The sequence below is a fragment of the Pipra filicauda genome, unplaced genomic scaffold, assembly GCF_003945595.2.
Source record: "Pipra filicauda isolate LSUMZ 115617 unplaced genomic scaffold, ASM394559v2 scaffold161_size1661140_pilon, whole genome shotgun sequence".
Classification (NCBI taxonomy): Eukaryota; Metazoa; Chordata; class Aves; order Passeriformes; family Pipridae; genus Pipra; species Pipra filicauda.
In genome coordinates, this window is record NW_024104118.1 from 363,400 (window position 1) to 390,868 (window position 27,469).

Genomic DNA, 27,469 nt, shown 5'->3' on the forward strand with positions numbered 1-27,469 from the left:
GAGCTCCGAGGATGCTCCGACCTCGCATCCCTGCTCCCATGGCTGGATCGCTGCCTCTGCCGGGGCGGAGAGGTTGAGATGGACGGAGAAGAGTTTGGGATGGCGGGAGCAGGGGCAGGCCTTTTCCTTGCCCATCAAGAGATCCATCCCAGCTTCCAGTGTTCCCTGCAGCCGAATATCCTGGCTGCCTCCATGCCATACAACTGCTCCAGGCATCAACACACAGACTAAAAAACTTAAAGCAAAGAATTAGCATGGATTAAAGCACAAAATGTAATTTTTCTCTTCTACACTCCCTGTATAATTCCCTCACCTATGGGGCCAGGATTGGGATGGATTTGTCCAAGTGAGCCCTTGCTGGCTGCTGAAGGATGCCGGCAGCAGGGAATTCTGTTGATAAAATAAAATAAATTTTACTGATCAAATAACATAAATTTTACTGACAGAACTCCTGCCCTCCTGCACCAGCCCCTTCCTTACCTGGCCACAGGATCTTCCTCCTTCCTGCTGTGGAGCCTGGGATGAATAAGTGGCTTCCCCAATAGATTAAGCATTAAATGAGCAATTGTTAAAGTGCGGAAAAAATTGAGCCACCATGGAAGGCTGGGGGAATGTTCCTTCTTTTTGCAGGCAATTAAACTTCCCTGTGAGCTGCTGCGGGAAGGGATGGCCCCATCCATCCAACTGCTGCTGGTCCAGCTACCGGGATTAATCCAGATTAAAGAGCCCTGGGAAACCCCAGGGTTGGTTCCACGCACTGACCCAGCTCACTCCAACCCGTTGAGTATCTGAACTCACATCAACCCACGGGCTGGCACCATGAGTGTGACAACCCATCTGCCACCCCCGTGTGTCTCTTCGGGTGACAATCTGGCCCCAAGAGCTACCCCACGAGGGTTGGAAGAGCCCTTTTGGAGAGCTGGGTGACGGCACGGATGGGACCAGAGCACGGCAGCGCTTGCTCCTCCCTGTGAAGCTGAAGCCACGCTGAGTGACAGAGGCCACACTGCCAGGCTGGGCACTGCTCCCTTCCTGCCACCTCCCCTCCGGCCCGGGCGGTGACATTTGGGTAGCGCTCGGCCGAAAAGCCCTGATGCAGAAGAGACTCACATCCACCCCGACACAAAGCCAGGGCACCCCAAGCTCCATCACCCCGGGGGGGAGCATCCGGAGCCTCGTCCTGCTTCCAAAGGCTCCGGAATCAGCCGCGCATAAAGGCAGATGCGATTATCCGCGCCGGCTGCTGCAGCCAGCCGGTGCAGCCATCCCCAGTGGCTCCGTGCTAGCCCCAGGCCTGGGGGAGGACACGGGGTTGGAAAGCTCTTTAAAGCCTTGGGATATAATCTCTGCTCGGAATAATAAAAACATATAAAAATGCCTTGTCGCATCTGCCCAGGAAGCTCTTCACCGGCTTGGGCACGGAGCAGCCAGCACAGGGGCAGGATCTGGGGAGAAGGCTGTCTGAGGAAGAGCTTGGCTGGGGTCATGGCTCAGAATATCCTTAGAACCCCCCCCAAAAAATCCCCCCCATCAATTGCTCCAGCCCCTCTGCCTTCCCTCCCAGCCCAGCCCAGTCCTTCTTCACCCGCCACAAAAATCTATTGGAGAAAACAAGATTTTACGTAACAGCTCGTGTCGTTCTGCTCTGTGTTTTCCACACACACAAAAAATAAAAAGATGGGAAGTGAAAACAAGGTCAAACCTTGCTTTGGCTGCCTCGTGTCCCCAGGGAGCACAGGGAAGGAGAGCAACACTGGAGCAGAGGAGAGCACACCCTGGCTCTGCTCCTGGGGGACAGGGATGAGGGTCCCCAGCCCTCCTCGATGGCTCCAGGATCCCATGATGGCTCTGGGTCCTGGGCTTGGCTAGAGACCCTCCTAGGGCTCAAATCACAAACCTGAGAGCAGAGGAGGTGGAGAAACCAAAATTAGCATTTATTAAAGACAATAAATTACATTCCCTTGAGATACAGATTTTGAGATGAGTCCCTCGTTTTGCAGGACAGGCGGACCTCAGCACCCCTGACAAGTGATTGCCGGAAATATGGTTTGGATCTTGGGGTTGTCAGAGCCCTGAGGAGTGGAGCAGAGCATGCAGGATGCCGAGGATGTCTGCCCCTGAAGGTGGTTGATTCCTGCTCATGTCAGACTCAGTCGGTCCCTGCTGAACACTGCTCACACCCATGACAATGATGATGCAGTCAGTACCTGCCAGACTCCAGGTCTGGAAACAAAAAGCCTCATTCCCAACACTCCAGCAGTGAGAGGGAGGGATGGTTGGGCTGGGACAGTGCAAGGGGGTGCTGGAGGCTGGATGAGCCGTGGTGGGTACAGAGGTAGAATGCTGGGTGAGGAAGGCACAGCAGAGCACCCCTGACCACCCTGAGCTCCTGGCTGGGATCTGTGGACCTGGGCTGTGCAGATGCTCCCCCAGAATTTGGGAGGTGGAAGAAACACCCAGCCAAAAAATCAGGGTGGATATTCTGCTGGAGCCCGGTGCCAGGATAAAAATACCCATCCCGTGGCAGCCAGCGGAAGGAATTAGAGTGGAATAACCCGCCCGCCGTGGAAGGGGAGGCTGCAGCAGCAGACGGTCGAGGCAGGGCTAGGAGGGAAACGAGCCCAGTGCCTGGGAGAGGAGGCAGATGGCCCTGTGGACCCCCCAGGGATGGGAGCCCGAGGGTGACTTCTGAGGCGTTACCCTGATGCGGCGGGGACGGAAGCCTCGTCTGTCTTTCCGACGGCATCTCTGCACAGGGCAGTGAGCAGCATCCACTGGCTGGCTCCTGGGAATCACTGCAAGGTACAGGCTGTGCCGGGGGACAGAGGGGACTCACCTGGCTGCACACGCCACTGTCACCCTGTCCAGGTGGGCTCCCAGACTTGGATGACCCCATGCTGGGGGGAGACGATGGTGTACGGGGCCGGGATCACCCATGGGCAGGGATATCCCCATGGCTGTGGCAGCTGGAGGGATATTCCCCGCCAATCCCCTCTGAAAAGGGGGACTCACCGCTCCGGATGGGCTCTGCCAGCGCCTCCTTGCCCACGGACTGTGCCTGCCGCATCTGCCAAGGGAGAGGAGAGTTCCCTAGCCTGTATCCTCGCTCAGCTCCAGACCCACACCAAACAACCGTACCTTGATCTGATCCTTCAGGTACTCAGCTCGGGCCATCAGCATCTGGATCTGGCAGAGAGGGAGAGATGACACAGTCTCTTTGGAGCCAGGTCAAGGGGGACAGGTGGGTGTCCCATGGCTGGCACTCACCTCCGCATGGAGCAGCTCCCGTCGCCGCCCTGCTGGTTCCGCTGCAGAGGAAAGAGGGATGTACCATTGGACAAGGCATGAGAGCAGGATCTGCCCCTGCCCTCGAGCCCCCACCACAGCCCCAACTCACCAGCCAGGAGGAGCAGCAGCTCCCCCAGACTCTGCTGGTACAGCTCCAGGGCGTCACCATCATCCCCGCCTTCGTCCTCCTGCAAGAGATCCCAGGAGCTGGCTGCAGCTGGGGGGGATCCATCAGCTACCTCCCCACCAGGTTTGCTCCTTCCCCTTCTACTTGAGGGAAGAGGGGGCCCCCAAACCCACCCCTCACCTTGGCCATGGCAGCTGAAGCCACTTCCAGCGCTGCACAGAGCCGAGGCTTGTCCTTGGCCATCTCTGCAAGGAGACATGGCAATGGGGATTGCCCAAAACATTCACCCTTCAGCCCAAAACCCCACCAGTGCCCCCTGACCGCTCCAACACTGGGGAATCTCCAAAAATCCACCACCTTTAAGGAGCTCTCTAGCTGGGTTCCCTTTCTCCAGTAGGTTCTTGTTGCTGGAGTTGACCAAAGCCTTCAGCTCCTCTGCTCGGGAGATGTACTGCCCCATCTGCACACATTTTTGGGGTGAGGGGATGTCACGGGGGACAGAGGATGGGGGTGCAGTCCCCCACCTTCCTGGGGGTTTTTGGCTCACCTTGGCCCGGATGGCTTCTCTTCGCCGTGCATCGCTTTCATCTGCGGGGGAAGGCGACCAAACACTGGGGTGGGTGGACTGAAAACTGATCTCACCCGGGGTGCTGCCCCCCAAAACACACCCAGGGCACACACAGCCCCCAAGGGGGACTCACAGTGCAGTGCTGGCACGAAATACTCCAGGGCTTTGCAGTAGAGGGAGAGGGCGGCGTTGGCATCCTTCTCTTGATCCTTCCTCACTGCCTCCACCACCAGGTCAGTCTGGGGGACACGAGGTGGGGCTCAGGGCTCAGCCTCCCCATATTCCCAGGGTGCAGCCCCCCAGTTCCCTGCTCACCGCCTTGCCCAGGCTCTCAGGGCCTGGGACGTGCTCCATGTCCACAAAGGGGTGGGCAAAGAAGCGCTCGAAGGAGATGCGCTTCAGAGGGTCCCTCTCCAAGAGTTGTCCCAAGAGATCCCGGCATTCTGGGGAGAGCTGGGGTCGGCTGGGAAGCTGGGGAGGGAAGGGGCTGAAACCACTGACTGCTGTGAGAACCCATCCCATCCTATCCCATCCCATCTCATCCCATCCCATTCCCCATTACCTTCACAACCCAGTCACTGCGAATCTTCTCCTCCAGCTCGGCAAAGGAGTGAGAAGCAAAGGGTGGCTCCCCAAAAAGTGCTTCTGCAGGAGGAGAAGGAGAATTGGGGGGAGCTGGAGAGGGAGAAACCTGCCCTGAGTGGACTCCCAAGGAGATAAAAGCCAAAGCCCACCGTAAAGGATGACGCCCACCGACCACAGGTCCGCGCGGGCATCGTACTGCTGGCGACACACCATCTCAGGGGCCATGTAGAGGGGGGGGCCCCGCAGGACGTGCTGCTCATCCCATGGCGACATGTACTGTGCAAAGCCAAAATCTGGCAGGGAAAGAGCTCATGGAAGGACAAGGAGAAAGAATTCTCCCCCACCAGCCTCTCCCAGGGAGCTGCTCTGACCTGCCAGCTTCAGCTGGGGGTTCTCCGGCGCGCTCAGGAGGATGTTCTGCGGCTTGAGGTCCAGGTGGGAGATGTTGCGGTCGTGGAGGAACTTCAGGGCGCAGGCTGGGCGGGTGGATGGGCACGTGGCAGTGTGGCCCTGCCCCAAAAAACCCCCAGGGAGGGTCCCCAATAGGCAGTGTGTCCTTACCGAGCTGCTGCAGGAAGATGCGTGCCACCTTCTCAGGGAGGATCCTGCGCATCCGGATGAAGCGGGAGAGGTCGCCCCCAGCGCAGAACTCCATGATCAGATAGATGTGGTCGCTGTCCCACTGCAAGGCAATAAGACCTCATCATGCCACACCAGCCAGTTCCACCCACGCGGGTTTGCCTGGACCAGTTTGCCCAGTTGCTGCCACCGAGCAACACTGATACACCCCTGGGAAGCCGGGATGGACCCAAGCCAGAGCAGTTTTGGCTCAGAGTGCCCCCCAGGAAGCCCCCAGCCCACCTGGAAGTCCTTGAGCTCCACGATGTGCGGGTGGCGGATGTTCTTGAGGATCTCGATCTCTGTCAGCAGGTTCTCCACGGACGCTCGGTTCAGACTCCTCCTGCTCACACACTTGATGGCTACCACTTCACGCACGTCCCTCTGCCAAGGACGGGGGTAACCCTGCAGCCCCCCACCCAAACAGCCATCCTGGGGTGCTCCCCCAGTCTGCCAGAGAAGGAGGGGAGGAACCCTTGCGAGGGGGTGGCAGGTCCCAGGCTGGGGGCTGCAGGTCCCAGGCTGGGGCTGTAGGGGTTGTACCCCACGCGGAGGGCTGGAAAAGGGGGGGTCCCACGGGAGTGGCGGAGCAGATTGAGGGGCAGGAGGGGGACCCCCGCGGCGGGCCAGGCCTTACCTTCCTGAAGGCCTTATAGACGGTGGCGTAGGTGCCGGAGCCAAGGCGCTCGGTAAGGATGAACTCGTCCAGGCGCGGCGGGGCCCAGCCGGCCCCGGCCATGGCCCCTCCGGACCCGGCACACGGGGCCGGGACCCGCTTCCGCCTTCCCGGGGCGCCACGGCCTTGGACACGCCCCCGGCCACGCCCCGACAGTGTCACCCACCGTCCTGGCCACGCCCCGACAGTGTCACCCACCGTCCCGGCCACGCCCCGACAGTGTCACCCACCGTCCCCACCCCTCCCGACAGTGTCACCCACTGTCCCCACCCCTCCCGACAGTGTCACCCACCGTCCCCACCCCGACAGTGTCACCCACCGTCCCGGCCACGCCCCACCAGTGTCACCCACCGCCCCCACCCCTCCCGACAGTGTCACCCACCGTCCTGGCCACGCCCCGCCAGTGTCACCCACCGTCCTGGCCTCGACAGTGTCACCCACCGCCCCGCCCCGACAGTGTCACCCACCGTCCTGGCCTCGACAGTGTCACCCACTGTCCTGGCCCCGACAGTGTCACCCACCGTCCCGTCCCCGCCCCTGCCCCGCCCACCTTGGCCGCACCCCCACCCAGCCACGGCCCCGGCTCCGCTCCAGGCCGCGACCCCCGCCCGCAGGCAGGAAGGGGCATCGTATCTGGACCACATATACATTTTATTATTAATAATTTTTTAAACATTAAAAGATCGGACGCGGGGGAAAAAAAATAATAATACAGGAGGGAAAGGGTGTAAAAAGGCTGATTTCTGGGTTCCAGCCCCCTCCGGCCCCACACTAGCACAGGATGGGGGTCTAACACAACCCCCATCCTGGGAAATAGGCATCACAAAGCCAAATCTGCATTAAAACCCCCTCCTCGATACTCAAGACACAGGGCTGAAGCAGGGAGCAGGGGGCATCTGCTGCCATCCACTCCCATGCCTTACCCGTGTCCCAAGGGACATCCCATCTCGGGATGCAGCTGAACACACATGAAACCAGTTCCTTCCCAGCTGGAAAAAAAATTAAACTTGGGAGGAAGGAGGCAGGGAGGAGTCTTCCCTGGAGAAACATTAATTCAAGGTTAGCTGGAGAAGGATGTTGCAGGCACCGTGTGGTGGCTGAACCAGTATCTTCAGAGCTCCTGCTGCTCTGAACTTAGAGCTGGGAGTTAAACCAAAATCTCTTTTTCCCCTCCCTCCCCTGGTTTCACAGAGAAGACTCAGCCCCCATTGATCCCTTCTCCTCCTCTCTGTGTCCAGAGCTGTCACCTGCAGGATCCTTGTGGAAGCAATGGGTCTGCCACGGGGGGACAAGGAGAAATACATCCCTCCACACTCCCCCCACTGCTCCCAGATTTTCCTTCATGCCACGTTATCCCAACTCTCAGAAAGCCAAGCAGTTAACGAGGTCAAAATGCAGCATCGTGTGAGTGTAATAAACCAGAAGTACAGTTTCTGTTCTTAAAATTAATGACAAACTACATGCACATTACAAAACCCCCCCAAAACATCAGATAATCAAATTCTTCGTAGCAAAGGCCAAGAGAAGAGAGAGAGTAAAATCAAAAACCTGCTTCCCCTTGTCTTCCTGCTACACACAGAGCGAGGGGAGGAAGAGACAAACACCTGGTAGGTCCTGGATAGAGAAATATATTTACTTCAGAGAGTGTCTCCCCCATCTCCCCACACCCTAAAATAAGACAGGGAAAACTAATCATCAAAACCGTAGCTCAGCTGAAGCTAAAAAAACCTCTTCTCATCAGGAGTCGGCATCACAGAGCTCACATGGTACCCCCAAAAAGTGCATTTTTAGGGAAAAAAAAAAAAAAGGAGTGATAAGGGCAGAGAAAACAAGGGGGAGGCAGCCCGGGAAGGGCTAGTTTTGCTGGGAAGGGCTAGTTTCCCCGGAAAGCACTCTGTGCAGCTGAGGAGGCTGCCCCGGCCGCTGCATTCTGGAAGCTCCTGTTGCTGAGGATGCCTTGGGAAAACTCTTCCTGGGCCCTTTGGAAACTGGCTCCTGTGCGCCGATACAGGGAATGCACCTGGAACAAAAGGAGAGGGAAAAAATTAGTGAAGTCAGCGTGTAGCTGTGCAGTTGCTGCATACACCTTGCTTTTCCTCAGCTCTGCTACTAACCAGCTCCCTGGAGCCAGGGGCTCCCCTGCTCCCAGCATGGGATGCTGCCGATTTCAGGAGACCCTCATTTGCTGTAAAATATGGAATTCTTAGCAAAACTGCTGGTTTCAGGCCCAAAACTACACTCCCCACACTGTAATGGCACAGACTTAACCCGGCGTTTACTGGAGGGCAGGACCTGAAGGTGCCAACAAGCATCAGGTATTTCCTTCCAGACAAATGTAGGAGAAAAGAAGCAGCAGCAATAGAAAGAGGATCAGTCCAGCCTGTCCTTGCCTATCCCAAACCTCCATTTCTGCTGTTCCTGCAGAAATCCAGTCCTGGTGTGGTCAGGCAGGAGAAGGAAGGAGGGTTGTGTTTAGAAGCCAGCATGAAGGCACTCACTGGGATCCCACCAGGCTTTGAAAAGCCTCACAGCAGTGAGCAGTGATTTTAAGGCCTTGGATACTGAATAGAGTTATGGCCACCTCTGCTCAGCCAGGTCCAGGCAGGACAAGAGGGAATGGTTTTAAACTGGGAGCAGGTTTAGATTGTATATTAGGAAGAAATTCTTTTCTGTGAAGGTGGTGTGGTCCTGGTACAGGTTGTCCAGAGAAGCTGTGGCTGCCCCATCCCTGGCAGTGTTCAAGGCCAGGTTGGATGGGTTTTGGAGCAACCTGGTCTAGAGGAAGGTATCCCTGCCCATGAAAGGGAGTGGAACAAGATGAGCTGTAAGGCCCCTTCCAACTCAAACCATTCAGTGATTCTGTGATTCTAAAGGGAGCCTACTTTCCTACCTCAAGTGTTCAAGAAATTTGGCATCGATGCAGGAAGCACAAGCAAAAATACTTTCGTATAAATCTCCTGACCTGCCAGCGCCCCGATTCCATCTTCGTTCCCCGACAGGTGAAAGGAGGCAGAAAACCCAGGGTATCCTGGGAGCAGCCTGACCTCCTCGCCTCCAAGCCACTCACCTGCTTCAGGAGGAAGAGGGAGAGAACGGCACACAGCGTGAAGAACGCTGCCACCACCATCATGATAATGGCCACGGCCAGGTTCCTGCGCACCTCCGACAGCGCCGCGATCCATCCGCTGCGGGGAGAGGAGAGTGGGTGAGCACGGACAGCATTCCAGCACAAGATGAGATGGAGCAGTGGAGGAAGAGGCACCCACTGTTGCACAAGAGCTTTAGGGGAAGGTTACAGGGAAGTACAAAACCAATCAGCTGTGAAAACAGGAACCCAGGGCTCATCCAGGCCCTCGTTTTGGGGGAGAGTTTCCACTGTTATTTTTAGATAAGGATCGTGTTCATCCCACCCACATTCTAGTCCTGGATCACCTCGCTTAGGCAGGAAAATCAATACCCTTGGCGCCACCGGTGACTTCCACAAGCACCTTCTCAAAATTCAGCCAAGTGGGTAAAGATAGGCTGGAACAGCTAAATTGGAAGAGATCAGCTGGCAGGTCTGGAGCCTGGATGTATGTGTCACCCTGACAAGGATGTCAGCATTGGGAAGGGAACAAAGAGGAAGGAAAGGAAGAAGTTGGTGAGGCTCTGGCACAGACTTCCCAGAGAAGCTGTGGCTGCCCCATCCCTGGAAGTGTGCAAGGCCAGGCTGGATGGGGCTTGGAGCAACCTGGGATAGTGGGAGGTGTCCCACGGCAGGGAGGTGGAATGAGATGGGCTTTAAGGCTCCTTCCAACCCAAACTAGTCTGTGATTCCATGATTCTAAGTTAGAGCTACAGAAAGGAGGAAATTAGGAGTTGTTGAAGGGAGGGCCAAAGAGGATGCTGGGAATTACCAGCGCTTGGCTGTGGGTGACAATACCAAGACACCTTACTCAAAAAACCCTCTTGGGTGCTGGAGAAAGGAATCTTTCCAACTGCTAAACCAAACATGCCATGAGCCACTGGGAGAGTGGGAATCAAGTGAGCCAAACCATCCCATCTGATGTGCTGCACATCTTCTCACTCGTCACAGGGAAGCAGAAAGGCACACCATGCACTGCAGCCAAAAATATATGAGCTGTCTGGCGGGAGGAAACGAAGCAGAAAGCTACAGGCAGGCTCTCCCAGCCAGACTAAACCCGGAGTGCCCCCTCCCCATCCCCTGTGACTCAGGCAGCGGGGAGGGAGGCCGAGGACATCTCTGCCCACAAGCCCTTCTGCAGGCAGTGGGCAAAAATAGACAGCAGCTTCACTGCTCACCTGAAGGCTTCCCCTCAGAACAACCACGAGCTGTTAACCTTTTCCCTGTTCTCCGTAACTCCAGAATCTGATCTGTGGCCAAGGCAGCAAGGCGAAAGGAAAGGCTGTGCTTTCCCTGCAGGGCACAGCTGCTGACACGAGGCTGCTGGACCTGCTCCAGAAGCCTAGGCTCACCCTTCTGTACAATGTCACTGAGAAAGGGTGAGGGCAAAACTCTCTCTGCTTGTTTTTTTGAAGCACTGCCCACTGGCAACACGCTCCAGAGAAACTCAGGAAGAGTTTGGGTACAGAGTCAGGCTGGCAGCAGCAGCATCAGGCTAAGCTGCACCCAGATTCCAGGTCAGAGATCCCTCAGCCCCACACCACCTCTCTCAGGGCTGGCTCCAGTTTAACAAAAGGTAGACATGGTCAACACTATAGGCTCAGCATCAAGAAGGAGCAAATATGATCTGTATTGAGGGAGAAGGCAGTAGAAGGGGCATGGAAGAGTTATCACAGAATCCCAGAATGGTCTGGCTTGGAAGGGACCTTAAACTCCATCACATTCCACCCACCCTGCCACGGGCAGGGACACTTTCCACCAGCCCAGATTGCTCCAAGCCCCACTGAACCTGGCCTTCAACACTTCCAGGGATGGCGCAGCCACAGCTTTTCTGGACAGCTGGTGCCAGGGCCTCACCACCCTCACAGGGAAGAATTTCTTCCCAATATCTAATTATTCCCACACTGCCCTCAGCGCTGGCCACGGCAGCAGCAGCACAGGAATACACTTTTGCTGTGACTAGGATGGGAAGAGCAGAGCAGGGAAGCAGCCCAGCTGGGACCCGCCAAAGCTGTGCAAGGGCTGAGAGAGGAAAACCATGGGAGAAAGAACAGGCAGCTGTCAGAAACAAGCCCCAGAGCTCCTGACAGTCACAGCCCTGGTGAGAAAAAGGATCTATGCAAGGCTGGGATGCAGCAGCCAGTGAAACCGAGCTTACCTGTCTCCCCAGCCAGGAATGCCAACAGCCTGGATGACGTAGATTGCTATTTGGCAGAAGAAGACAAAAAAGAAGACGAAGAAGCTGAAGGAGCTGTCAGACCTGCGGGAGAGATGGCAGCAGGAGTGAAACCCATGATCCCTGCACAGACTCCTTGCTCCAAGAGAAAGGGAACAATTTCAGTGAACTCCTTTCTCCAGGGAAGAGCTGCTGAGGGGAGGAATTTGGGTACCCATACAACTTATGTGTCCACTGCAAATCCAATGCTCTGCCCAGTGCAAGATAAAGTGAAGGCAGTTCCCTTAATACATGCAGTGTGCTCAACATTAATGTACCAAACAGTGTCTCGGAAATCAGTAAAATGAATAAAAAAATTAACTAAAAACCCCAGATGACTGGCTAGGTTTGGATTTCAAGATGAAAAAGGATCACCATAATTAAGTTGTATCAGATAGATCTAATATGCTTAGAAACATAGTGAGTTTGATTCATCTAATGATGCAAAGAGCTGGAAAAATCCTGCAGGCAAAATACGATGGGAAAACAGATAAACCCAAAGCTCCTCCCACTAAAAGATACATCCCCTTTACAGAAAAAAAAAAAAAACAAACCAAAAACAGTACTTGCCTGAAAGCCTTGTAAATTGGTCGGTACCAACAGAGAAAGGCACAAGGGGTGAATAAAATTAACCAAAGAATCGAGAGACCGAAGTCTACGCCTCTGTCATTATCAGTTGTGAACCACGCCAGACAAGCGAGCAGGTTTAGGAGCAGGGTAATGGAATGCACTGTTTGGGGTGGAAGAGAGAGAAAAAAACATCAGTTAAGCTCTTGGAAAACCCGCAGCATCCCTAATCTCTCACTGAACACACTGAGCGCCGCAGAAATTAAGGAGACTTCGGGCCATCTAATTTCACTGCCTCCCTTGGAAGGAAAACACTGCTTAACCTAAAAGCTCATCTGATCCTGCTGCTAGTGGCCAAATCTTAAATAGTTGTTCAAGTCTCCATTAAACAATTAACATTCTGTCATGAATAAGCTATTCCCAAAGCATAAACTTGGAGTTCTTCACATTTGCCTTCATAAAAAAGGAGGGAAACATGACTTTACCCTTGCAGACAACGCTGATAGGATTTACTGTGTGACCAAGCTCAGCTTTTGATACAGAACCTTCTTAGAAAGATTTTTTTTATTGCAGTTCAAGTCACTACTTACACATCCACAAGTAATACAGCATCTTGCATATCCGCTGGTAGTCAGCTGGGATGTCTGCAGAAAAATCCTGATAAAAACACGGCTTGATGGGACACTTCTTGGGAAGGGGTGGCCAGTTGTTCTGCCTCGCTGTGGAAGAAAGAAAGAAGCAGCTCTTCACTTGCTCTTCTCTCTCTTAATTGAAAGACTAATTCACACACCACAATTTCCAAGTAGCCATTCAGATATTGTTTAATTCATACATTAAAACCTTGGGAGAGCCCAGGGGTTGGTCAGAACCTATGTTTGAGCAGGTAGCACAACAGGAATGTGATAAACTGCTGGCAGAGCGAGGCAGACCAACCTAGATTGGGGGATTTCCTCTGGGGAAAGCAGAATTCCCCTGCAATGGCCAAAGGGCCATCACAAGCATCATCACTCAGCTCTGCAAGTCCAGATTCAGTCATTTAAAACCAAGATTAGGGGGGAATATTGGTTTACTGTGCTTAAAAAAGCCTCAAGAATGAAAAGAAAGCTCTGTTGCTCTCAATGAAAAGCCTTAACGTGGCAACAGCTCCGACACAGGTACAAAATTGGTGTTTGAGGACTTTTTGTGGTGAAATGCAGCTGCTGACAGCACACTCAAGGGCAGGGACCCATCAGAGCTGGCCCTGCCTCTGAGCTCCTTTCTCATCTTGGAGGCTACAGGATGACAGGTACAGTCACAGGAGGGTTGCCACAGCTGTGAAGGACTAGAGGAAAGCCTAAAAAATGCTTCTAGAAGAGCTGTGTACACTTGGACAGGCTGAGCTTTCCTGAAATCCTGACAAACCAAGGAACCCAGCCTTCCCTGGGCATCCCAGTGACAGCAGGCAGGACGCAGTACTCACGGTTAATGCTGGCTGAGTTGCTCTGCAGTTCCCTTTCCTTCTTCTCCAGCTCAGCTGCCTTCCTCTCTAACTCTGCCTGCTGCTGAAGCAGCCCGGCCTGTGCTGCCGCGGCCACGGCCTAAAGCAGGGGAGAAAGAGGTTAGTCCTGCCCTAAGCCAGGCACTTACAGCACCACCAGCAAACACACCACACTGGAAGGGAAGCAGGGCAGAGGACAACATGAAAGCTCAATCTTAAACGTCTTAACTCTTTCTGCCTTACCCGCTGAAAGACAAAATCAAGATCGATGCAGAACTCCACCCGGATGTCCCTCTCTTATCCCTATCCTTATCCTACAGGAAAATAGGGCTGGAAGAGCCCTCAGGAGGCTTATCCACTCCATTCTCCATCCCCTGTGCCCTTCCCTTTCACCGAAGCTGTGCTTTTCTCACAGCTTCGTCTACCTCACAGTTCACTTCATTGCTCCGAGCACCTCACAGCTGAGCAGTGAGCAGGACTCCTGGGCTTAGCAGGACAATTCCCTTCCCAGCTAGGAGAAGAAAGGCAAGACAGCTGGCTACCACATCTCTTAAGGATCTCTTCTACTTGTTTTATATTCTGAGGACTGATCCTTTCTCCTGGCAGCCTCAGTCTCTCAGCTCTTTGGATGAGGTGGTCCTGGTAGACAGGTACTTGCATTTATGCTCCTGGCACTGAGCATGTCTGACCAGACACTAGAACTAAGCTGAAAACATTAGCAGGATACATTCCACAGTTTCCAGAGGGAAGCCAGAGCCAACAGGACACAAGGCAAAGCAAGCTCTGCCACCAGAGGGACAGGGAAAAAAGGCATAAAAAGAACTGCGTGTGTGTATTCCCCATAAATCTCTGCTTCCCAAATGGAACTTGAAAAGATCACCTGCAGCTTCCCACACACAACCCCAGAGAATCCCATTCCCCTCCTATTCCCAGAGGCCTCTGGGAGCTCCTGGAGGCTGGGGAGGTAGAGGTGAGGAGCTGCCATACCTGGGGCGTGGGCTCCACGGACGTCTGCAGAACAGCCGGCTGCGAGTGGCCCGAGGGCTGCACGGCCGGCGTCGTCCGGGCTGCATTTGTCTGCACAGAAATCAACAAGCAGCAAGGTAAAAACATTGCAGGAGAAACAAAAAAGGATTTTGATCCATTTAAACCAATCTAAATCTTGGTTTCCCCTTCGCCCATCTAGCTCATGGCAGCAGCCAGGGAATAAGAAGGCAGCTCTCCCGGCGATCCATCAATGGTATTGCCATGGCAGTTCAGTTCCCAACCCAGGAACCAAATACGTCCTGATGTGTCCTGCCACAAACCATCTTCCCCTTCACACTTCATATGGCTTCCCTGTGAGTCAGCAGCCAGCTGGAGAGAAGCTGTTCCACGTGAGTGGAGAGCTCCAGCTGGGAGTTTATTAGTGGTCTAGTGCAGGAACAGTTGCTTGCAGCTTGCCACACACGCCATGAGCTACATTCCATGAGGAAATCAGCTGTGAATTCCTCTTTTCTTAAATTGCACCTACCAAGGGACCTTCTACACCACTAAAACCACCACAAGACACACAGAGCACAGACACGTGGCACATACCAGCTGGGAGCTCTCGGAAAAGGGGTTGAATTCATCCAAGCCACTTTGGCTGGCGTTTGTGAGCTGTGTCACTGAGGGATCCTGAAAGGAGAGAGCACAAGGATCAATCAGCATCAGATATAGGGCAACATCACTTATATCATCAAATTGTTCAGGTTGGAAAAGGCCTTTAAGATCATCAAGTCCACGTTACCCACTCTTCCATCCACTCAGCCGCTCTTCCATCCACTCACTAGCTGGGAATTGGATGGGGTGAAACACAGGCTTGCCAGAGGTGGATGGCCTTGGCAGGCATGGAATTTAAATATCCAAGGAGATGACTATCAGCAAGGCAAGATTTGTGGACAGAAATAAACTCCTGTTCAGCCAAGAACAACTACAACATGCTTCTGGTACAGGAACCCTTTGTGCAGGCTAATACCGCTTACCTACAGAAAGTTATTTCTAATTTCCAGGGATCTGCATTCATTTATCCATGGTCAGAATGCTGCTGGACATCCAGGACCACCTCCCAAACCTCACCTGCACCTCATAAAGCAAGCACAGAGCCACAAAGTACAGCAGAGCTACAGAAAATGAGGTTCTAGATACAACTGGTCCTGGCTGACAGATGTCAGCAACCTCAAATGCCAAAACTCCCAGGAAAATCAAGCTGGAGATGTGACACCAATTATTTTAGGAGGTTTTAATGCTGCTGGCATAACATCTGTGTTCACTTTTACTCACAGCATCTCCCACTTGCCTCCATCAAATCCTCTGATATTTAAAAACAGCCTCTCTGCACATCTGAGAACAACTTTCTCCCCTCACCTGCAAGGCGTGCAGCTATTTTTATCTCCTCTTTTCTACACACTACATTCCAAACAGAGATTCCTCTCTGACAGCCACATGTTGACCTCTGGAGTGCTCCTCTCCCTAGTTACTACAGAAACAAGGTCCTTTTTAAAACTCGGAAATCCTCCTGCCAGGCAACCCAAGAGCTGGGTGTGGGTCAAAAAATTAAAAAGTGGCTTTGTATCCCTCCCTCAGCAACTCGTGTGTCCAGATCAGTCATTCTAATTTGGTGCTTAATGCGGCGAGAAGCCACTGAGGCTGCGCCGAGGTGAGAGTGAGAGGTGCAGGCTGCAGGAAAATCCCTCTGGAGCCATTCCCGGGGTTTTAGCGCAGCCTTCTGCCGAGCAGGATACACACAGAGCAGTTAATGAGTAACTCCTCCTCGACAGCAGGCACTCCCTACCAACAGGTTGCACTAGTTTATGAATCACCCTGGCTTGAGGGATCGCAGTGAGGAGGATTTGAATGCTGCTCGGCGAAGCACAACTCACCAGCAAGAAAGGGCTGTGAAAAATAGGAAGCACCAGCAGAACTGCCATGCTGGAAATAAAACTTGTGCCTTTATTTCGCTACTGACTGCTCTGGAAGCTTCAGCTTCACCAGTTTTGCACAGACACGGGCTGTCAGCACAAGTTTACACGTCACTTAATGCACAATAGCTGCTGCACACCAGCATAAACCCTTTAATCCCAAGCAGATGAGGCCCCAGTCGCACTAAAGTCCAGCAAAAAACTACAAGAGGAAGAGAAACTCCCTTAAAGGCGTGGGGAGCGGAAAGTGAAGACTGCATAACCCTCTGAAGAGCCTGAATGGTCAGGCTGGGTTGAAAGCGCTGGGAAATAAGGAGGAATGCTACAGTACCACAGTAAAACACACATTTTTCTCCTCTTGGCTCATCTCCATTCCAAAAGAAAGCTGGAGGCTCATCAAGGGCAGGAGAGCAGCACCCCTGCTTCTCTGCTCCCAGCTGCACAACAGTTTGATTTCAAAGGCAGACGAGCTCTCATCCTACTGCACAGCTTTAAAAAAAAATTAATTAGGTGGTAAGGCCAAGGCACAGCCTGCCATTGTTCGAGTGTGTCTAAAATAGAAACCCAAAGAGCAGGGAATTCGCAACAAAGCTGAAGTTTTTGGTCACGTGCCTCTGTGCCCTGGATAGGGCAGGAAGGAAAACAGAGGGTGACACACAGACACCAGCTTCCACGAGCTCAGACCAGGCAGCGTGAAGGATGAGTAAGCACCAGGAACGCAGAGACGAACGAGACGCTGCCCACAAACTTCATGTCTTACAATTATTTCCTTGTAAGCTACGCAGCAAAAGGCAGCTGACCCTCTTGAAACAAGCACAGGCCTGATCCTCGGAAAGGATCAGGAAACAGGGTCTTAATTCAGCCACAGAACCACTCCAAGCCACAATTCAGCCACAAACCTCACGTTCACAAATCAGTGATTGGCTTGATCTGCAGGATGCCAGTGAGCAGATCCCATTTGTTGCCCTTCCAACCACCACTTCTTCAAGCTCCAGGGACCTGTGACATCATTTTTCACAGCTTCAAATGCCCAAGTGCAGAATAAATTTTTGTTTGGACCAAATTACACTGACACGAAGATTAAAATAATTTTCAAACGCAGCTTAACACAAATACGAGTTGCTGTCGTGCTGTGCCAGCTGCTAAAATGTTTTGATACAACAGGTTTGTGCAGGAAATTCTATTCTTTCATTTCTTTTTTTTTCCCACAGATTAAAGAAACAAAATGAGATGACTCTCTTGACGAGATCAAGGCAAAAGAACTCAGCTGAGAATCACCTGGGACTTTACACGGTCGTCTAAATATCACAGTATTGCCCCAAATATCACCAGTCCTGCAGACTCAGAGTGCTGCCACTGACTGGAAGATGCACTGAGAGAAACCCCAAGGATTTTATTATTGATATCTCTAAAAAGAATGGAGATTTCCAGCTCTGCCTGAAGCTTGGACCAAAGTTTTGGAGACAGCTGCCACTTCTAGCAGGTTACTGGATAAACCAAGGCAGTTCATCATCTCTCATTAACCAGTTGCAATAAGTAACAGAAAAGCCAGAGATATTTTTAACAGGACCAAAGCAGCCTATTTTATACCAAGTTTAACAAACACTGTGAACAAACTCTTAAAAGGCAAAGATCCTCATCCTGACAGTATTTGAAGAGTATGAAGCATTACACTGGGATCCCCAGCAAGGAAAGAGAACCCTGGTGCTGTGACAAGAGAGACCCACCAGTGTGATAGGACTGGGAGGGTGCAGATGCTTCTACTCATTCCAGTGTGTGTGGAAGGGGATGTCAATGGGCAACTGTTTCCCCAGCACTGAGCCAACACCTGGATCCAAGCCCCGACCTGGAATGGACTGTCCCACATCCTGAGAATCCATTTCAAATCAGAGTGACAAGGCTTTGAGGCTCCAGGAAGCAGCAGTTGGAGATTCCTTGCAACCAGCTGCTGAGGACTAGGGAATTTTTCTTTATGAAAGTCCTGAAAGGAGGATATAGAACCTGCCACAAAGACCAGATGAGCTGCAAAGAGCCGTCAGACAGGAGCATCCATGGTGTTATTTCCCATTAAAACATGGGCCTGACACGGGAATTACCTGCTGGAGATCACATCCAACCTTTTTTGTTTGAACAGGGAATAAAGTGTGAGCACAGCCCTGTTCAGTTCGAGATTAGGACAGCTTTAATGTACACAAAGCAGGTGAAAGGGACCTGAAGTGAGCTGACAAGCTGGAGAGGGACTTTTTACAATGGCATGGAGTGACAGGGCAAGTGGGAATAGCTTCAAACTGACAGAGAGTGGGATTAGATTTGATATTAGGAGATTCTTCCCTGTGAGGGTGATGAGGTTGCCAGAGAAGCTGTGGCTGTCCCATCCCTGGAAGTGTCCAAGGCCAGGTTGGACTGGGCTTGGACCAACCTGGGATAATGGAAGGTGTCCCTGCCCATGGTGGAGGTTGGAACGAGATGAGCTTTAAGGTCCCTTCCAACCCAAAACATTCTGTGATTCTATGAATATTGACTTCCTCAATATGCAAAAACAACAAATCCCGACATGAACAGCGACATATTCCACCCCGTGGAAGGAATATCACAGGAACACGGTTATCCCAAACCTTCCCATTCATGAGACTCACAAAAGCGTGTTAAAATGAAAGTGAGGAAGAAAAGGATTTTTTCACTCTGATTCCTCAAAGCACTCGACCTCCTGAACAAACAGTTTCCGTTTGGCTTGGCCCTGAAATCCGAGGTCGGGAATCATTCCTTCCTGTGGATCACATCTCAGCCAAGAGTAAAGGTGAGGTTAAGCTCACAGACAGGAGCCAAAGGCCAGACACTGATTTTCGCACACCCCTGCACAGGCTCCAGGTCCCAGAGGCCATTCCAGGCCAACTCCCTGCATAAGTGACCCATTTTCAGAGCATGGAGGTTAACTCAGAGATAAGAAACTCAGTGAACACAGACCAAGTCCTCAGTGACATCAACAGAAATCCCATGCTTTGGACCCTGAAAACCTCAGCCAAACGATGCCTTAGGGGCTCACTGTTTAGAGCTGAAGCACCTTAAAAATAGACCCAGAAAGACCCAGCAGACAGCCAGACCACCAGGCAGCACACCCAAGAGAGGTTCAGCAACTGATTGTTTTTAATAAGCCCACAAATTAGGCATTCACGGCTGTTTTGGCATCCTGAGAGGCAGCAAACCCCTTCCCCACAGCCTGGGGGGGTGGGGGGTGGGGGGTGAGCGGGTCTGGCAGCACAGGGCGGCAGGAGACTCCTCCTTGAGGAGACGAGCAGCCCGGTCCGGGGGGGAGACGGGGGTTGAGGAAGGGGCGGTAGGAAGGATCCCAGGGGCGGTAGGAAGGATCCCAGCGGCAGCAGGAAGGATCCCAGCGGCAGTAGGAAGGATCCCAGCGGCACTAGGAAGGATCCCAGCGGCACTAGGAAGGATCCCAGCGGCACTAGGAAGGATCCCAGCGGCACTAGGAAGGATCCCAGTGGCAGTAGGAAGGATCCCAGCGGCGGCGCGCAGAGCCGGGGGGACCCCGGGTGGGTCACAGCGCTCCTGCGTGACCTGCGGGGGACTGGGGAGCGGGTGTGGGACCCCCAGCCCTGGTTGTGCGGGGGACACGGCGACGGGGAGCAGGACCCCCAGCCCCGCCCGGAGAGGGGGTACAGCGAGGGGGAGCGGGACCCCTTGTCCTGCCCGGAAGAGGGGCTCGGGACCCCTGTCCCGTCTGGAGGGGGGCATGGGGAAGGGAGATGGGACCCCTGTCCAGAGTGGGATGTAGGGAGGGGGAGCGGGACCCGTGGCTCCATCGGGGGGACCAGGGAGGGGAACGGGACCCCCGGCCCGGCCGGAGGTGCGTCGGAGGCTGCGCCCAGACCGCCCTCAGGGCGCGGGGGTCCCGCCCCCTCTCTCTGATTGGCTACGACGCGGAGAAGCGGCACCGCCATTGGCCAGCGACGCTTCAGTCAGTGCCACGTCCCGGTGGCGGCGGGCGGGGGCCGGGGGGGGGCCCGGGCCGGGCCGAGTGAGGGGGGTCCGGCCGCGCCTCGCGCCCACCTGGAAAGGGTTGATGTCCACCGGGTCGGCGAACGGGTTGGTGTCGAAGCCCGACATAGGCGCGGTCCGCTCCGCTCCCGCCGCCGCCGCTCCTGGCGCTTCCGGGGCACCCGCGTGACCGGGGAGCCGCGTGACGTCACAGCGGCGCATGTACCTCGCGCGGTGTTAACCCTGTGGGCGTGGCCGCGTGACGTCAGAGCGGCGCTTCCAGCCGGCGGGGGGGAGGGGGAGAAGGGGGGGTCAGACCTGTCCGGCCGAGCCATGGCGGAGATCCGGGGTGAGCGGGGCACGGGGCACCCCTCGCCCGGGGTGGGGATGCGGACAGGGACCACCCCCAGGAATACCCCCAGGACGATGGGGCGGAGGAACCGTGACCCCTGCCCGCAGCCCGAGCGTGCCGAAATCGCCGTATGATGGTTGAAAATCGCCCCCCTCATACACTCTACTTTCCCAAGCCCTTGGTCCCCTATCTCCCTGATGCCCTCTCACCCTGCACTGGGGGCTTTGGCGGTGTCTGGAAGGGGTTTGGGGGGTTTTTTCTGTTTCCCGCTAACATTTTACTACTCTCCCGTAGTGTTCCCCCTCTCCTGCGCGGTGCAGAACTATTCCTGGGGAAAACTGGGCCTGGAGAGCGAGGTAGCCAAGCTGCTGAGCAGTGGTGACCCCCTAGTCCAGATCCAGCCTGACCGGCCCTACGCGGAGGTGAGTGCGTCTGTGTGTCCATGCCGTTCGTGTGTCTGTCACACCCCTGTGTCCCGCCCACCCGGCTGTGGCTCTCACCATCCTGTATCCCATCGGGAGGGGATCCTGACCCGCCCCCCCAGTTGTCCCTCTGGGGGCTGCCCGGGTTGAAGAGGAGAAGCCCGGCGTGATTCAGCCTCCGAGGGAGCTGCCTTGGCTGCACGGATCACCTGTGGGGCCAAGCAGCCTCTAAAAAAGCCCAAGTCATCCGTGTTGGCTGCCCAGCTCAGGGTTCCATCAGTCTGTCTGTGTCTCACAGCTCTGGATGGGCGCACATCCCCGGGGCGATGCCATCATCCGGGATAACCGCATCCCCCAAAAAACCCTAGGCCAGTGGATTGCCGACAACCCCGCCTGCCTGGGGACAAAGGTGAAGGACACCTTCCAGGGACAGCTGCCCTTCCTCTTCAAGGTGCTCTCAGTCGATACTGCCCTCTCTATCCAGGCACACCCCAACAAGGTAAGGAGAGCCCTGGATGGGCAGCCCAGCGGGATGCTGTGTCCCTGGGGATGTCACCCAGCTTCTCTCCCTCTCTCCAGGAGCTGGCAGCAAAGCTGCATGCCCAGTTTCCTGAGCACTATCCCGATGCCAACCACAAGCCTGAAATGGCCATCGCCCTCACCCCTTTCGAGGGCTTGTGCGGCTTCCGGCCCGTGGAGGAGATTGTCTCCTTCCTCCAGAGTAAGGATGAAGGGTGTATAGTCAGACCCCAGGGTGGGGATGGGAGCCATGCTCCCTTGCAATGGGGTTTGGGGTGGGGATGAGGGATAGGCTCCCTTGGGATGGGGCTCTGGGTGAGGATGGGGGCCGTGCTCCCTCGGGATGCAGTTTGGTGTGGGGATGGGGGTTGTGCTCCCTTAAGATGGAGTTCAGGGTGAGGGCACTGCTCCCCTGGGATGGGGTTTGGGGCAGGGATGGGGGCCATGCTCCTCTAGGATGGGGGTGCTGATTCTGACTGAGGCTGGCCCCTCGTAGACGTCCCCGAGCTGCGGGCGCTGATCGGGGAGGTGGCAGTGGAGCAGCTGGAGCGCAGCGGGAGCGACGACCCCCGTGGTGTCTCGGCCGCTCTCCGTGTGTGCTTCACCCGCCTCATGAAGAGCGAGAAGAAGTTCTTTGTTGACCAGCTGAACATGCTGGTGAAGAGGATCTCCCAGGAAGGTGGGTCCTCGCTGTGGCTCTCAAAACAATTTGGTGGGCTGTGGGTAGGGGAGGGGCCAGGGCACCCCCTGGCTCCCTTCCTATGTTGTGCCTGGTCTCTTCTCACGCAGCAGAGGAAGGGAAGGACACATCAGGGAGCAATGGGGAACTGCTGCTGCGGCTGCACTCCCAGTACCCAGGAGACATTGGCTGCTTCACCATTTATTTCCTGAACCTGGTAAAGCTGGAGCCAGGGGAGGCCATGTTCCTTGGAGCCAATGAGCCCCATGCCTACCTGCGTGGAGGTGAGTGTCATGGGGGGCTCTCCTAACCCACCGTCCTGCAAGGACTGGCCACGGGGACATCTGGAAGGGCTGGGGTGGGCTGACAGCACTGCCTCATCCCTGCAGACTGCGTGGAGTGCATGGCATGCTCAGATAACACGGTGCGGGCCGGGCTCACCCCCAAATTCATCGATGTGCTCACCTTGTGTGAGATGCTCAACTACACGCCAGCGCCCAGCAGCTCCAAGATCTTCCCAGCTGTGCAGAGCCAGCTTGATCCCAACGTCTATGTCTATGACCCACCTGTGCCAGACTTTGCCATCATGAGGATAGAGGTGAGCGGTGATGGGTCGGGGGACACATCTCGGCTGGGCTCCGGGTAGGATGACCCAGGGCTGGCTAGGCTTCACTCACCTTTGTAGTTAGTGCCCCAGTGAGGGGGAAGGGATGCTTGGGGATGTGATGTTTGTCTCTTTATCCCTCCCCTGTTCCTTCTGCCTGAAGCTCATTCACCTTCTCTAGCAGCTCCGGGCAGAGGGAGAACCAGGAGCAGGTCTTGGGTGTCCTCAGCCAAGCTGAGGCCCCTGGGCTTGGGCTGCTGCAGGTGCAGCAAAGGGGTGGGAATGGAGATAACCCCGTCCCAGCTCTCTGTAGAGGAGGAAAGCTGGGGGAGACTCCAGCCACAGTGACATTTTCCTTTGCAGATCCCTGCCTCCATCAAGCTGTACCTCATCTCTGCCATAGACTCTGCCAGCATCTTGCTGGTGATCCAGGGGACAGCTGTGGGCACCTCCACAGCCGCAGCCTCCGAGATGTCTCTGTGTCGTGGCTCCGTGCTCTTCATCTCAGCTAACGAGAGCATCTCCCTGCACCTCTCCTCACCAGATGGGATGCTGCTCTTCCGAGCCTGCTGCCTCCTCTGAGACACTTCTGTCTCCTCCTGGAACACTTCCTCCCCATCACTCCACGTTTGAGTAGATAGAAACTGGTGTCGGCAAAGTCATCTCGCTTGGAAGTTTTCCCTCCATCTATTAAATCCCAAACCCAGCCCTGATGTATAGAAAGAGCAATTCTATAGATCGACTCCTTGGATGTGGCACAGAGCACAGCAGGCTGAGGCTTTCTGCAGCTTCTGGCAGGCTCTTCTAAGCCTGGCTGATGGCAGCCAGTGTTGCCCCTTCCCTGGCTGTAAAAGGGGGTTGTTTGGCAGGTTTATGGAGCGGGAAGGCTTCCGATGCCGTGAATAAAGAGGTGACTTTGTCCTCAGTGCAGGGCAGTGTGGTGCAAGGAGCAGGAGGAGGATTGGGGTGGGGGACTGGAGGAAATGCTGGGAGCAGCTCCAGCTGTAACTCTCCCACCACTGGTTGTTACCCCCCCCTCGCTCCTCAGGGGAACAGGAAGTGAGTAAAATGTGATGAGGGAAAACAGATCGCTCTGAAATCCCACCAGTCAGGGAAGAAGCCCTCTGGAGCGAGGCTGCTGGGAGGAGCAGGGCACCAACACCCTCCAAGTAATGAGATTCAGTTTATTGAGTGCTCCCTTTAACAAGTAAAGTACAAAAGCAAAACCCCAGAAGCAAACAAAACAAACAAACAAACAAAAAACCCCAACAGTTCAGGTCTCTAGACATGAAATATTTAAATAAGGTTTCTGTACTGAAGCAGCTGATTGTCCTCTAGGTTGTAGAGCAGGACCATGGTTTAAGGCAGCTTTTAAGGTTTGCAGCAAAGTCCCCAGGCCCCCACATCCAAACCCTGTGTGGAGCTGGTATGGGGAGGTCTAGGCAGTCCCCCACCTGCATCAAAGCAGCACTGGGGAGAACAGGAACAAGCCATTAGCTCCAAACCCAGCACCTCCTAACTCCTTCCCTTTACACCTCCATGGAGGTGCCAGGCTCTGCCTCTTCTTTCCCACCTCAGCAGGTGAGAGGTCCCATCCAGACCACCAAAATGTCACCATGCCACCTCTCCCTGATATTGCTGAGTGTAAAGAAAAGTCCTGGGGTCAGTTGGTCTCTGCCATAAGCAGAATCGTTCAGTCATTGTGTCACCATCCCAGCATGGGACACAGACAGCAACAGCCGTCCCACGGGACAAAGAAAGTGCTGGATTTTGACCTGTTCTCGTGCAGCTATTGGATCACACAGGAGAGATTTTCTCCGAAACAACAGGGGCAAGAAGAGGAGGCAACTGGTTTTGGGGGGATGAGATCCAGGTCTTCATCATCGGGGACCTCGTCGAGGTGGTACCCATCCTGCAGCAGCTGCCGGCTCAGGTCCTGGTTCACCTGCTGTGGGAGGACAAAGTGGAGCTCTGTAGGACGGGACACGTGTATCCACACCCCGTGGGGTTATGCTTCCAGCCCCTATCCAGAATCTCAGGTTGTGAGAGGGACAAGGGAGCACGTGGGGGCCACACGGTCAAACACCTGCACTTGCCTCGGCAGAGGAGTATCCTGAGGAACATCTGGATCCCGGCTCCCCGTCACTAAGAGAAAAAGGAAACAGCTGGCCAGGAAATAACCTTGGAAATAAGCCCTGCGTAACTGCAAGGGATTTGTTAAATTTGGGACAACAGGAGCATTTCACAGAAATTTCACAGAGTATTCTGTGTTGGAAGGGACCCACAAGGATCATCGATAACTCTTAAGTGAATGGCCCATGCAGGGATCAAACCCACAACCTTGGTGTTTATTAGCACCGTGCTCTAAACCAGCTGAGCTCATCTCCATTTCACTGCTCAGACGTGCTCAGTGCTCTAAAAGTGACGAGGAAAATCAATCTCCAAAGTAAAGCAAGCTCTGAGCACCCTCCACCAAAAATCCTGGGATAATCACCCAAAAATCCTGGAATATTCACCTGTCTGAGTCGAGGGAGACCAGGTTCTCATCAGCTGTCTGGTTGAGTGCAGTGTAGCCCTTGTTAAACTTCACCGACCTGCCAGAAAGCAGCCGAGTGAGACCAGGACAGATGTTTTACATGGAAGCACATCCATGGAGCTGATGGACTGAGGAGCCAGGGCAGGAATCCTGCTCCTTCCCAGCCAGGTGCTATCCAGGGCCACCACCAGCTAACCCAAATAAATCTACAACACCAAATCATCCCTCAAATAAAAGAGAAAAGCCCTATATTTTATTATACTGGATGTTCCTGGCCAAACAGAGCCATCAGAATAAGGTCCCAAGCTCTTATTTATAATCCTCTGAATTTCTCAGCCTCCCCAAGGGAAGCGAAAAATACATTTTGGGAACAGAAAAAGGGGATCAGACCTTTTAGGTGCCGATTTCGGGGTGGTGGGTCCCCCCAGCAGCCCCTGCCTTCGCAGAGCTGCCTTCACCAGCTCACGCTGCCTCTCTGAAAGCCAAGCACAGGGACAGAGATAAAAATTCCCATGTGTTCCCCCAAGATCTGTTTTTTGGGTGGTGGGGGTGTTGCAGGTGAGCATGGGGGCAATGCAGTGCTTTCCACAGGCATCACTATGGGATTTTTAATGTTTTGGGGTTTTTTTTTAATGAAGGTTTTATCCCACCAAGGAATAAAAAGGCTGTGGGTAACTCCCGCCCTGGCAGAGAGGTGGAAATAACTCCCGAAATCCCAGCAGAGTCCACCAAGCATCATTTACTCAGCTTGGCCTGAATGGAGGGAGGTTTGCTCATGATGTATGGTCCCCTTTTCTCCACCGTATCCGTCCCCTTGTTCAGCCTCTTGTTTTCAGCCCAAATCAGCTAAAAAAAAAAAAAAGAGGGAAAGAAGCACACTCAGCATCTCTCCATGGGGATAAAGTAACAGAGTCATCTCATTCATTCCTGGGAGCTCAAGGTCAGCTCCCAGACCAGGAGCAGGGAGAGGAAAAGGAATAAGCAGATCTAGTCGCAGATGAAGGGATTACTTGGGAGTGGCGATGCTAAATTAAAAGCACGTGTGGTGACCAGCAGCTCCTGTGCAAGCCCAGCTCCAGCAATACTTGGGAAAACACGTGATGGAGGAGATTTAATGAGCAAGTTCATCAAGTAAAAATATAAGGATAGTTTATTTTAATTTCTCTGCAGGGTTGGAGCCTTCAAGCTTCCCCTTTTATCCAGGTATTGTCAAGGAGAGCCAGCACTCCTAATGGCAAGGGGGAAGAGAAGAGCTCCACAAATATAATAAGTAATGAAGAAAATAGATGGAAAATCAGGAAAGGGCAGAGGAGAGTTGGTGCAGGAGGGATGGGAAATTAAAGGAACAAGGCAGAAGACTTGGGCTGGTGATTGGAGAGCACAGTCAGGATTATCCTCAGTGTCTTAAAACGGAATTAGCGGGGCAGAGCCTTATCGTGGTAATAACCAGGCAGGCAGCAGACCCCCAAATCCCTCTGAATGTGCCACACCCCTCCCTAGAGGGGTGCTGATACACCATCCTTGCACTGTGTCTCCGTGCATATACCCCCTCTACTCCCATATTGCCCCTCTGTGTATATGCCCCACCCCGTATTCCTCTATAGACATACTCCAGCCCCAAACCCACCATGCCCATACCCCATACTGCCCCCCACACACATACCAGCCCCATACCACCCCCATACTGCCCCGTACCTCCCATGCCCATACCCCATACAATCCCATGCCCACTCCCCAGCCCCACATGATGCACATACCCCACGCTACCCCACAGACATACCCCAGCCCTATACCACCCACTGCATACCACTGAAAACCGCCATACATATACCCTACACCGCCTCACGCTCACTCCCAGCCCCACACCCCACATCACCAGCACCCCCGTACCCCGCCCGTACCGCCGGGCCCCTCCGCCCGCCCGCTCCGCCCGCAGCGGGACCGGGAGCGGGGCCAGTCCCGGCTCCTCCGCCGCACGTCGCCATGGCCGCCTGTGGCCCCGCCCCTCGGACCGCCAGCCAATGGCAGAGCGGGGCTGCCGGGACTCAGCCAATGGGAGGCGGGCAGGGGGCGCGCCCCTCTGGAGCGCATGCGTGGTGGGAGCGGGACGGGACGGAGCGCGGGATGGGCAGCGAGGGGTCCTGCCCCGCACAGCGCCCGCCGTGCAATGGGGAACA

General features: G+C 54.4%; 4 protein-coding genes across 11 annotated transcripts; 1 reads left to right on the forward strand and 3 right to left on the reverse strand.

The window, feature by feature from the left end:
• Window positions 1-1,569: 1,569 nt before the first annotated feature.
• ULK3 (unc-51 like kinase 3) lies at window positions 1,570-6,014 on the reverse strand. 5 transcript variants are annotated; one of them, XR_005562798.1, is made up of 17 exons: window positions 5,824-6,014; window positions 5,430-5,570; window positions 5,130-5,250; window positions 4,940-5,044; window positions 4,718-4,861; window positions 4,546-4,628; window positions 4,299-4,454; window positions 4,117-4,222; window positions 3,963-4,003; window positions 3,773-3,875; window positions 3,596-3,660; window positions 3,398-3,476; window positions 3,268-3,308; window positions 3,139-3,186; window positions 3,013-3,067; window positions 2,701-2,809; window positions 1,570-1,897 (listed from the first exon to the last, which is right to left on the reverse strand). XR_005562798.1 is itself a non-coding variant. In XM_039379276.1 (16 exons), the coding sequence occupies exons 1-16, from the start codon at window positions 5,923-5,925 to the stop codon at window positions 2,793-2,795; spliced, it is 1,407 nt and encodes a 468-aa protein (XP_039235210.1). In that variant the 5' UTR covers window positions 5,926-6,014; the 3' UTR covers window positions 1,913-2,792. The 5 variants fall into 5 exon arrangements, 2 of the variants coding, with proteins under 2 accessions (XP_039235210.1, XP_039235211.1); XR_005562799.1 differs by lacking the exon at window positions 1,570-1,897 and adding an exon at window positions 1,913-2,170; XR_005562797.1 differs by lacking the exon at window positions 1,570-1,897 and adding an exon at window positions 1,913-2,223.
• Window positions 6,015-7,255: 1,241 nt separating this feature from the next.
• SCAMP2 (secretory carrier membrane protein 2) lies at window positions 7,256-20,365 on the reverse strand. 2 transcript variants are annotated; one of them, XM_027712168.2, is made up of 9 exons: window positions 20,253-20,365; window positions 14,824-14,904; window positions 14,233-14,322; window positions 13,228-13,345; window positions 12,359-12,487; window positions 11,772-11,931; window positions 11,145-11,246; window positions 8,930-9,047; window positions 7,256-7,882 (listed from the first exon to the last, which is right to left on the reverse strand). In XM_027712168.2, exons 1-9 carry the CDS (start codon window positions 20,307-20,309, stop codon window positions 7,736-7,738), a joined length of 1,002 nt encoding a protein of 333 aa, XP_027567969.1. In that variant the 5' UTR covers window positions 20,310-20,365; the 3' UTR covers window positions 7,256-7,735. The 2 variants fall into 2 exon arrangements, with proteins under 2 accessions (XP_027567969.1, XP_027567968.1); XM_027712167.2 differs by lacking the exon at window positions 7,256-7,882 and having other exon boundaries at window positions 8,741-9,047.
• MPI (mannose phosphate isomerase) lies at window positions 20,213-23,682 on the forward strand. 2 transcript variants are annotated; one of them, XM_027712165.2, is made up of 8 exons: window positions 20,213-20,288; window positions 20,827-20,954; window positions 21,253-21,453; window positions 21,534-21,675; window positions 21,970-22,152; window positions 22,263-22,436; window positions 22,542-22,750; window positions 23,120-23,682. In XM_027712165.2, the coding sequence occupies exons 3-8, from the start codon at window positions 21,259-21,261 to the stop codon at window positions 23,336-23,338; spliced, it is 1,122 nt and encodes a 373-aa protein (XP_027567966.1). In that variant the 5' UTR covers window positions 20,213-20,288; window positions 20,827-20,954; window positions 21,253-21,258; the 3' UTR covers window positions 23,339-23,682. The 2 variants fall into 2 exon arrangements, with proteins under 2 accessions (XP_027567966.1, XP_027567964.1); XM_027712163.2 differs by lacking the exon at window positions 20,213-20,288 and adding an exon at window positions 20,466-20,529.
• A 244-nt stretch (window positions 23,683-23,926) lies between these two features.
• FAM219B (family with sequence similarity 219 member B) lies at window positions 23,927-27,277 on the reverse strand. 2 transcript variants are annotated; one of them, XM_027712170.1, is made up of 6 exons: window positions 27,194-27,277; window positions 26,036-26,138; window positions 25,683-25,767; window positions 25,273-25,350; window positions 24,853-24,901; window positions 23,927-24,701 (listed from the first exon to the last, which is right to left on the reverse strand). In XM_027712170.1, the coding sequence occupies exons 1-6, from the start codon at window positions 27,275-27,277 to the stop codon at window positions 24,546-24,548; spliced, it is 555 nt and encodes a 184-aa protein (XP_027567971.1). In that variant the 3' UTR covers window positions 23,927-24,545. The 2 variants fall into 2 exon arrangements, with proteins under 2 accessions (XP_027567971.1, XP_027567972.1); XM_027712171.2 differs by lacking the exon at window positions 27,194-27,277 and having other exon boundaries at window positions 23,927-24,704; window positions 25,683-26,109.
• Window positions 27,278-27,469: the final 192 nt, after the last annotated feature.

What these genes read in the sequence shown, in the direction of transcription:
- ULK3 (XM_039379276.1), bottom strand. Translation starts at nt 5,925, where the DNA reads ATGGCCGGGGCCGGCTGGGCCCCGCCGCGCCTGGACGAGTTCATCCTT. An exon ending in CCCCCAGCTGAAGCTGGCAG is followed by an intron (nt 4,862 to 4,939) that starts GTCAGAGCAGCT and finishes TTTCCCTGCCAG; the next exon opens with ATTTTGGCTTTGCACAGTAC. An exon ending in ACCTGAAGGATCAGATCAAG is followed by an intron (nt 3,068 to 3,138) that starts GTACGGTTGTTT and finishes CTCCCTTGGCAG; the next exon opens with ATGCGGCAGGCACAGTCCGT.
- SCAMP2 (XM_027712167.2), bottom strand. Translation starts at nt 20,309, where the DNA reads ATGTCGGGCTTCGACACCAACCCGTTCGCCGACCCGGTGGACATCAAC. An exon ending in TGGACATCAACCCTTTCCAG is followed by an intron (nt 14,905 to 20,252) that starts GTGGGCGCGAGG and finishes CTCTCCTTTCAG; the next exon opens with GATCCCTCAGTGACACAGCT. An exon ending in CCGTGGAGCCCACGCCCCAG is followed by an intron (nt 13,346 to 14,232) that starts GTATGGCAGCTC and finishes CCCCTGCTTTAG; the next exon opens with GCCGTGGCCGCGGCAGCACA.
- MPI (XM_027712163.2), top strand. An exon ending in TCCAGGCACACCCCAACAAG is followed by an intron (nt 21,454 to 21,533) that starts GTAAGGAGAGCC and finishes CCCTCTCTCCAG; the next exon opens with GAGCTGGCAGCAAAGCTGCA. An exon ending in GATTGTCTCCTTCCTCCAGA is followed by an intron (nt 21,676 to 21,969) that starts GTAAGGATGAAG and finishes GGCCCCTCGTAG; the next exon opens with ACGTCCCCGAGCTGCGGGCG.
- FAM219B (XM_027712170.1), bottom strand. Translation starts at nt 27,277, where the DNA reads ATGGCGACGTGCGGCGGAGGAGCCGGGACTGGCCCCGCTCCCGGTCCC. An exon ending in GCGGGCGGAGGGGCCCGGCG is followed by an intron (nt 26,139 to 27,193) that starts GTACGGGCGGGG and finishes TTTTTTTTTTAG; the next exon opens with CTGATTTGGGCTGAAAACAA. An exon ending in CCGAAATCGGCACCTAAAAG is followed by an intron (nt 25,351 to 25,682) that starts GTCTGATCCCCT and finishes GCTTTCTGGCAG; the next exon opens with GTCGGTGAAGTTTAACAAGG.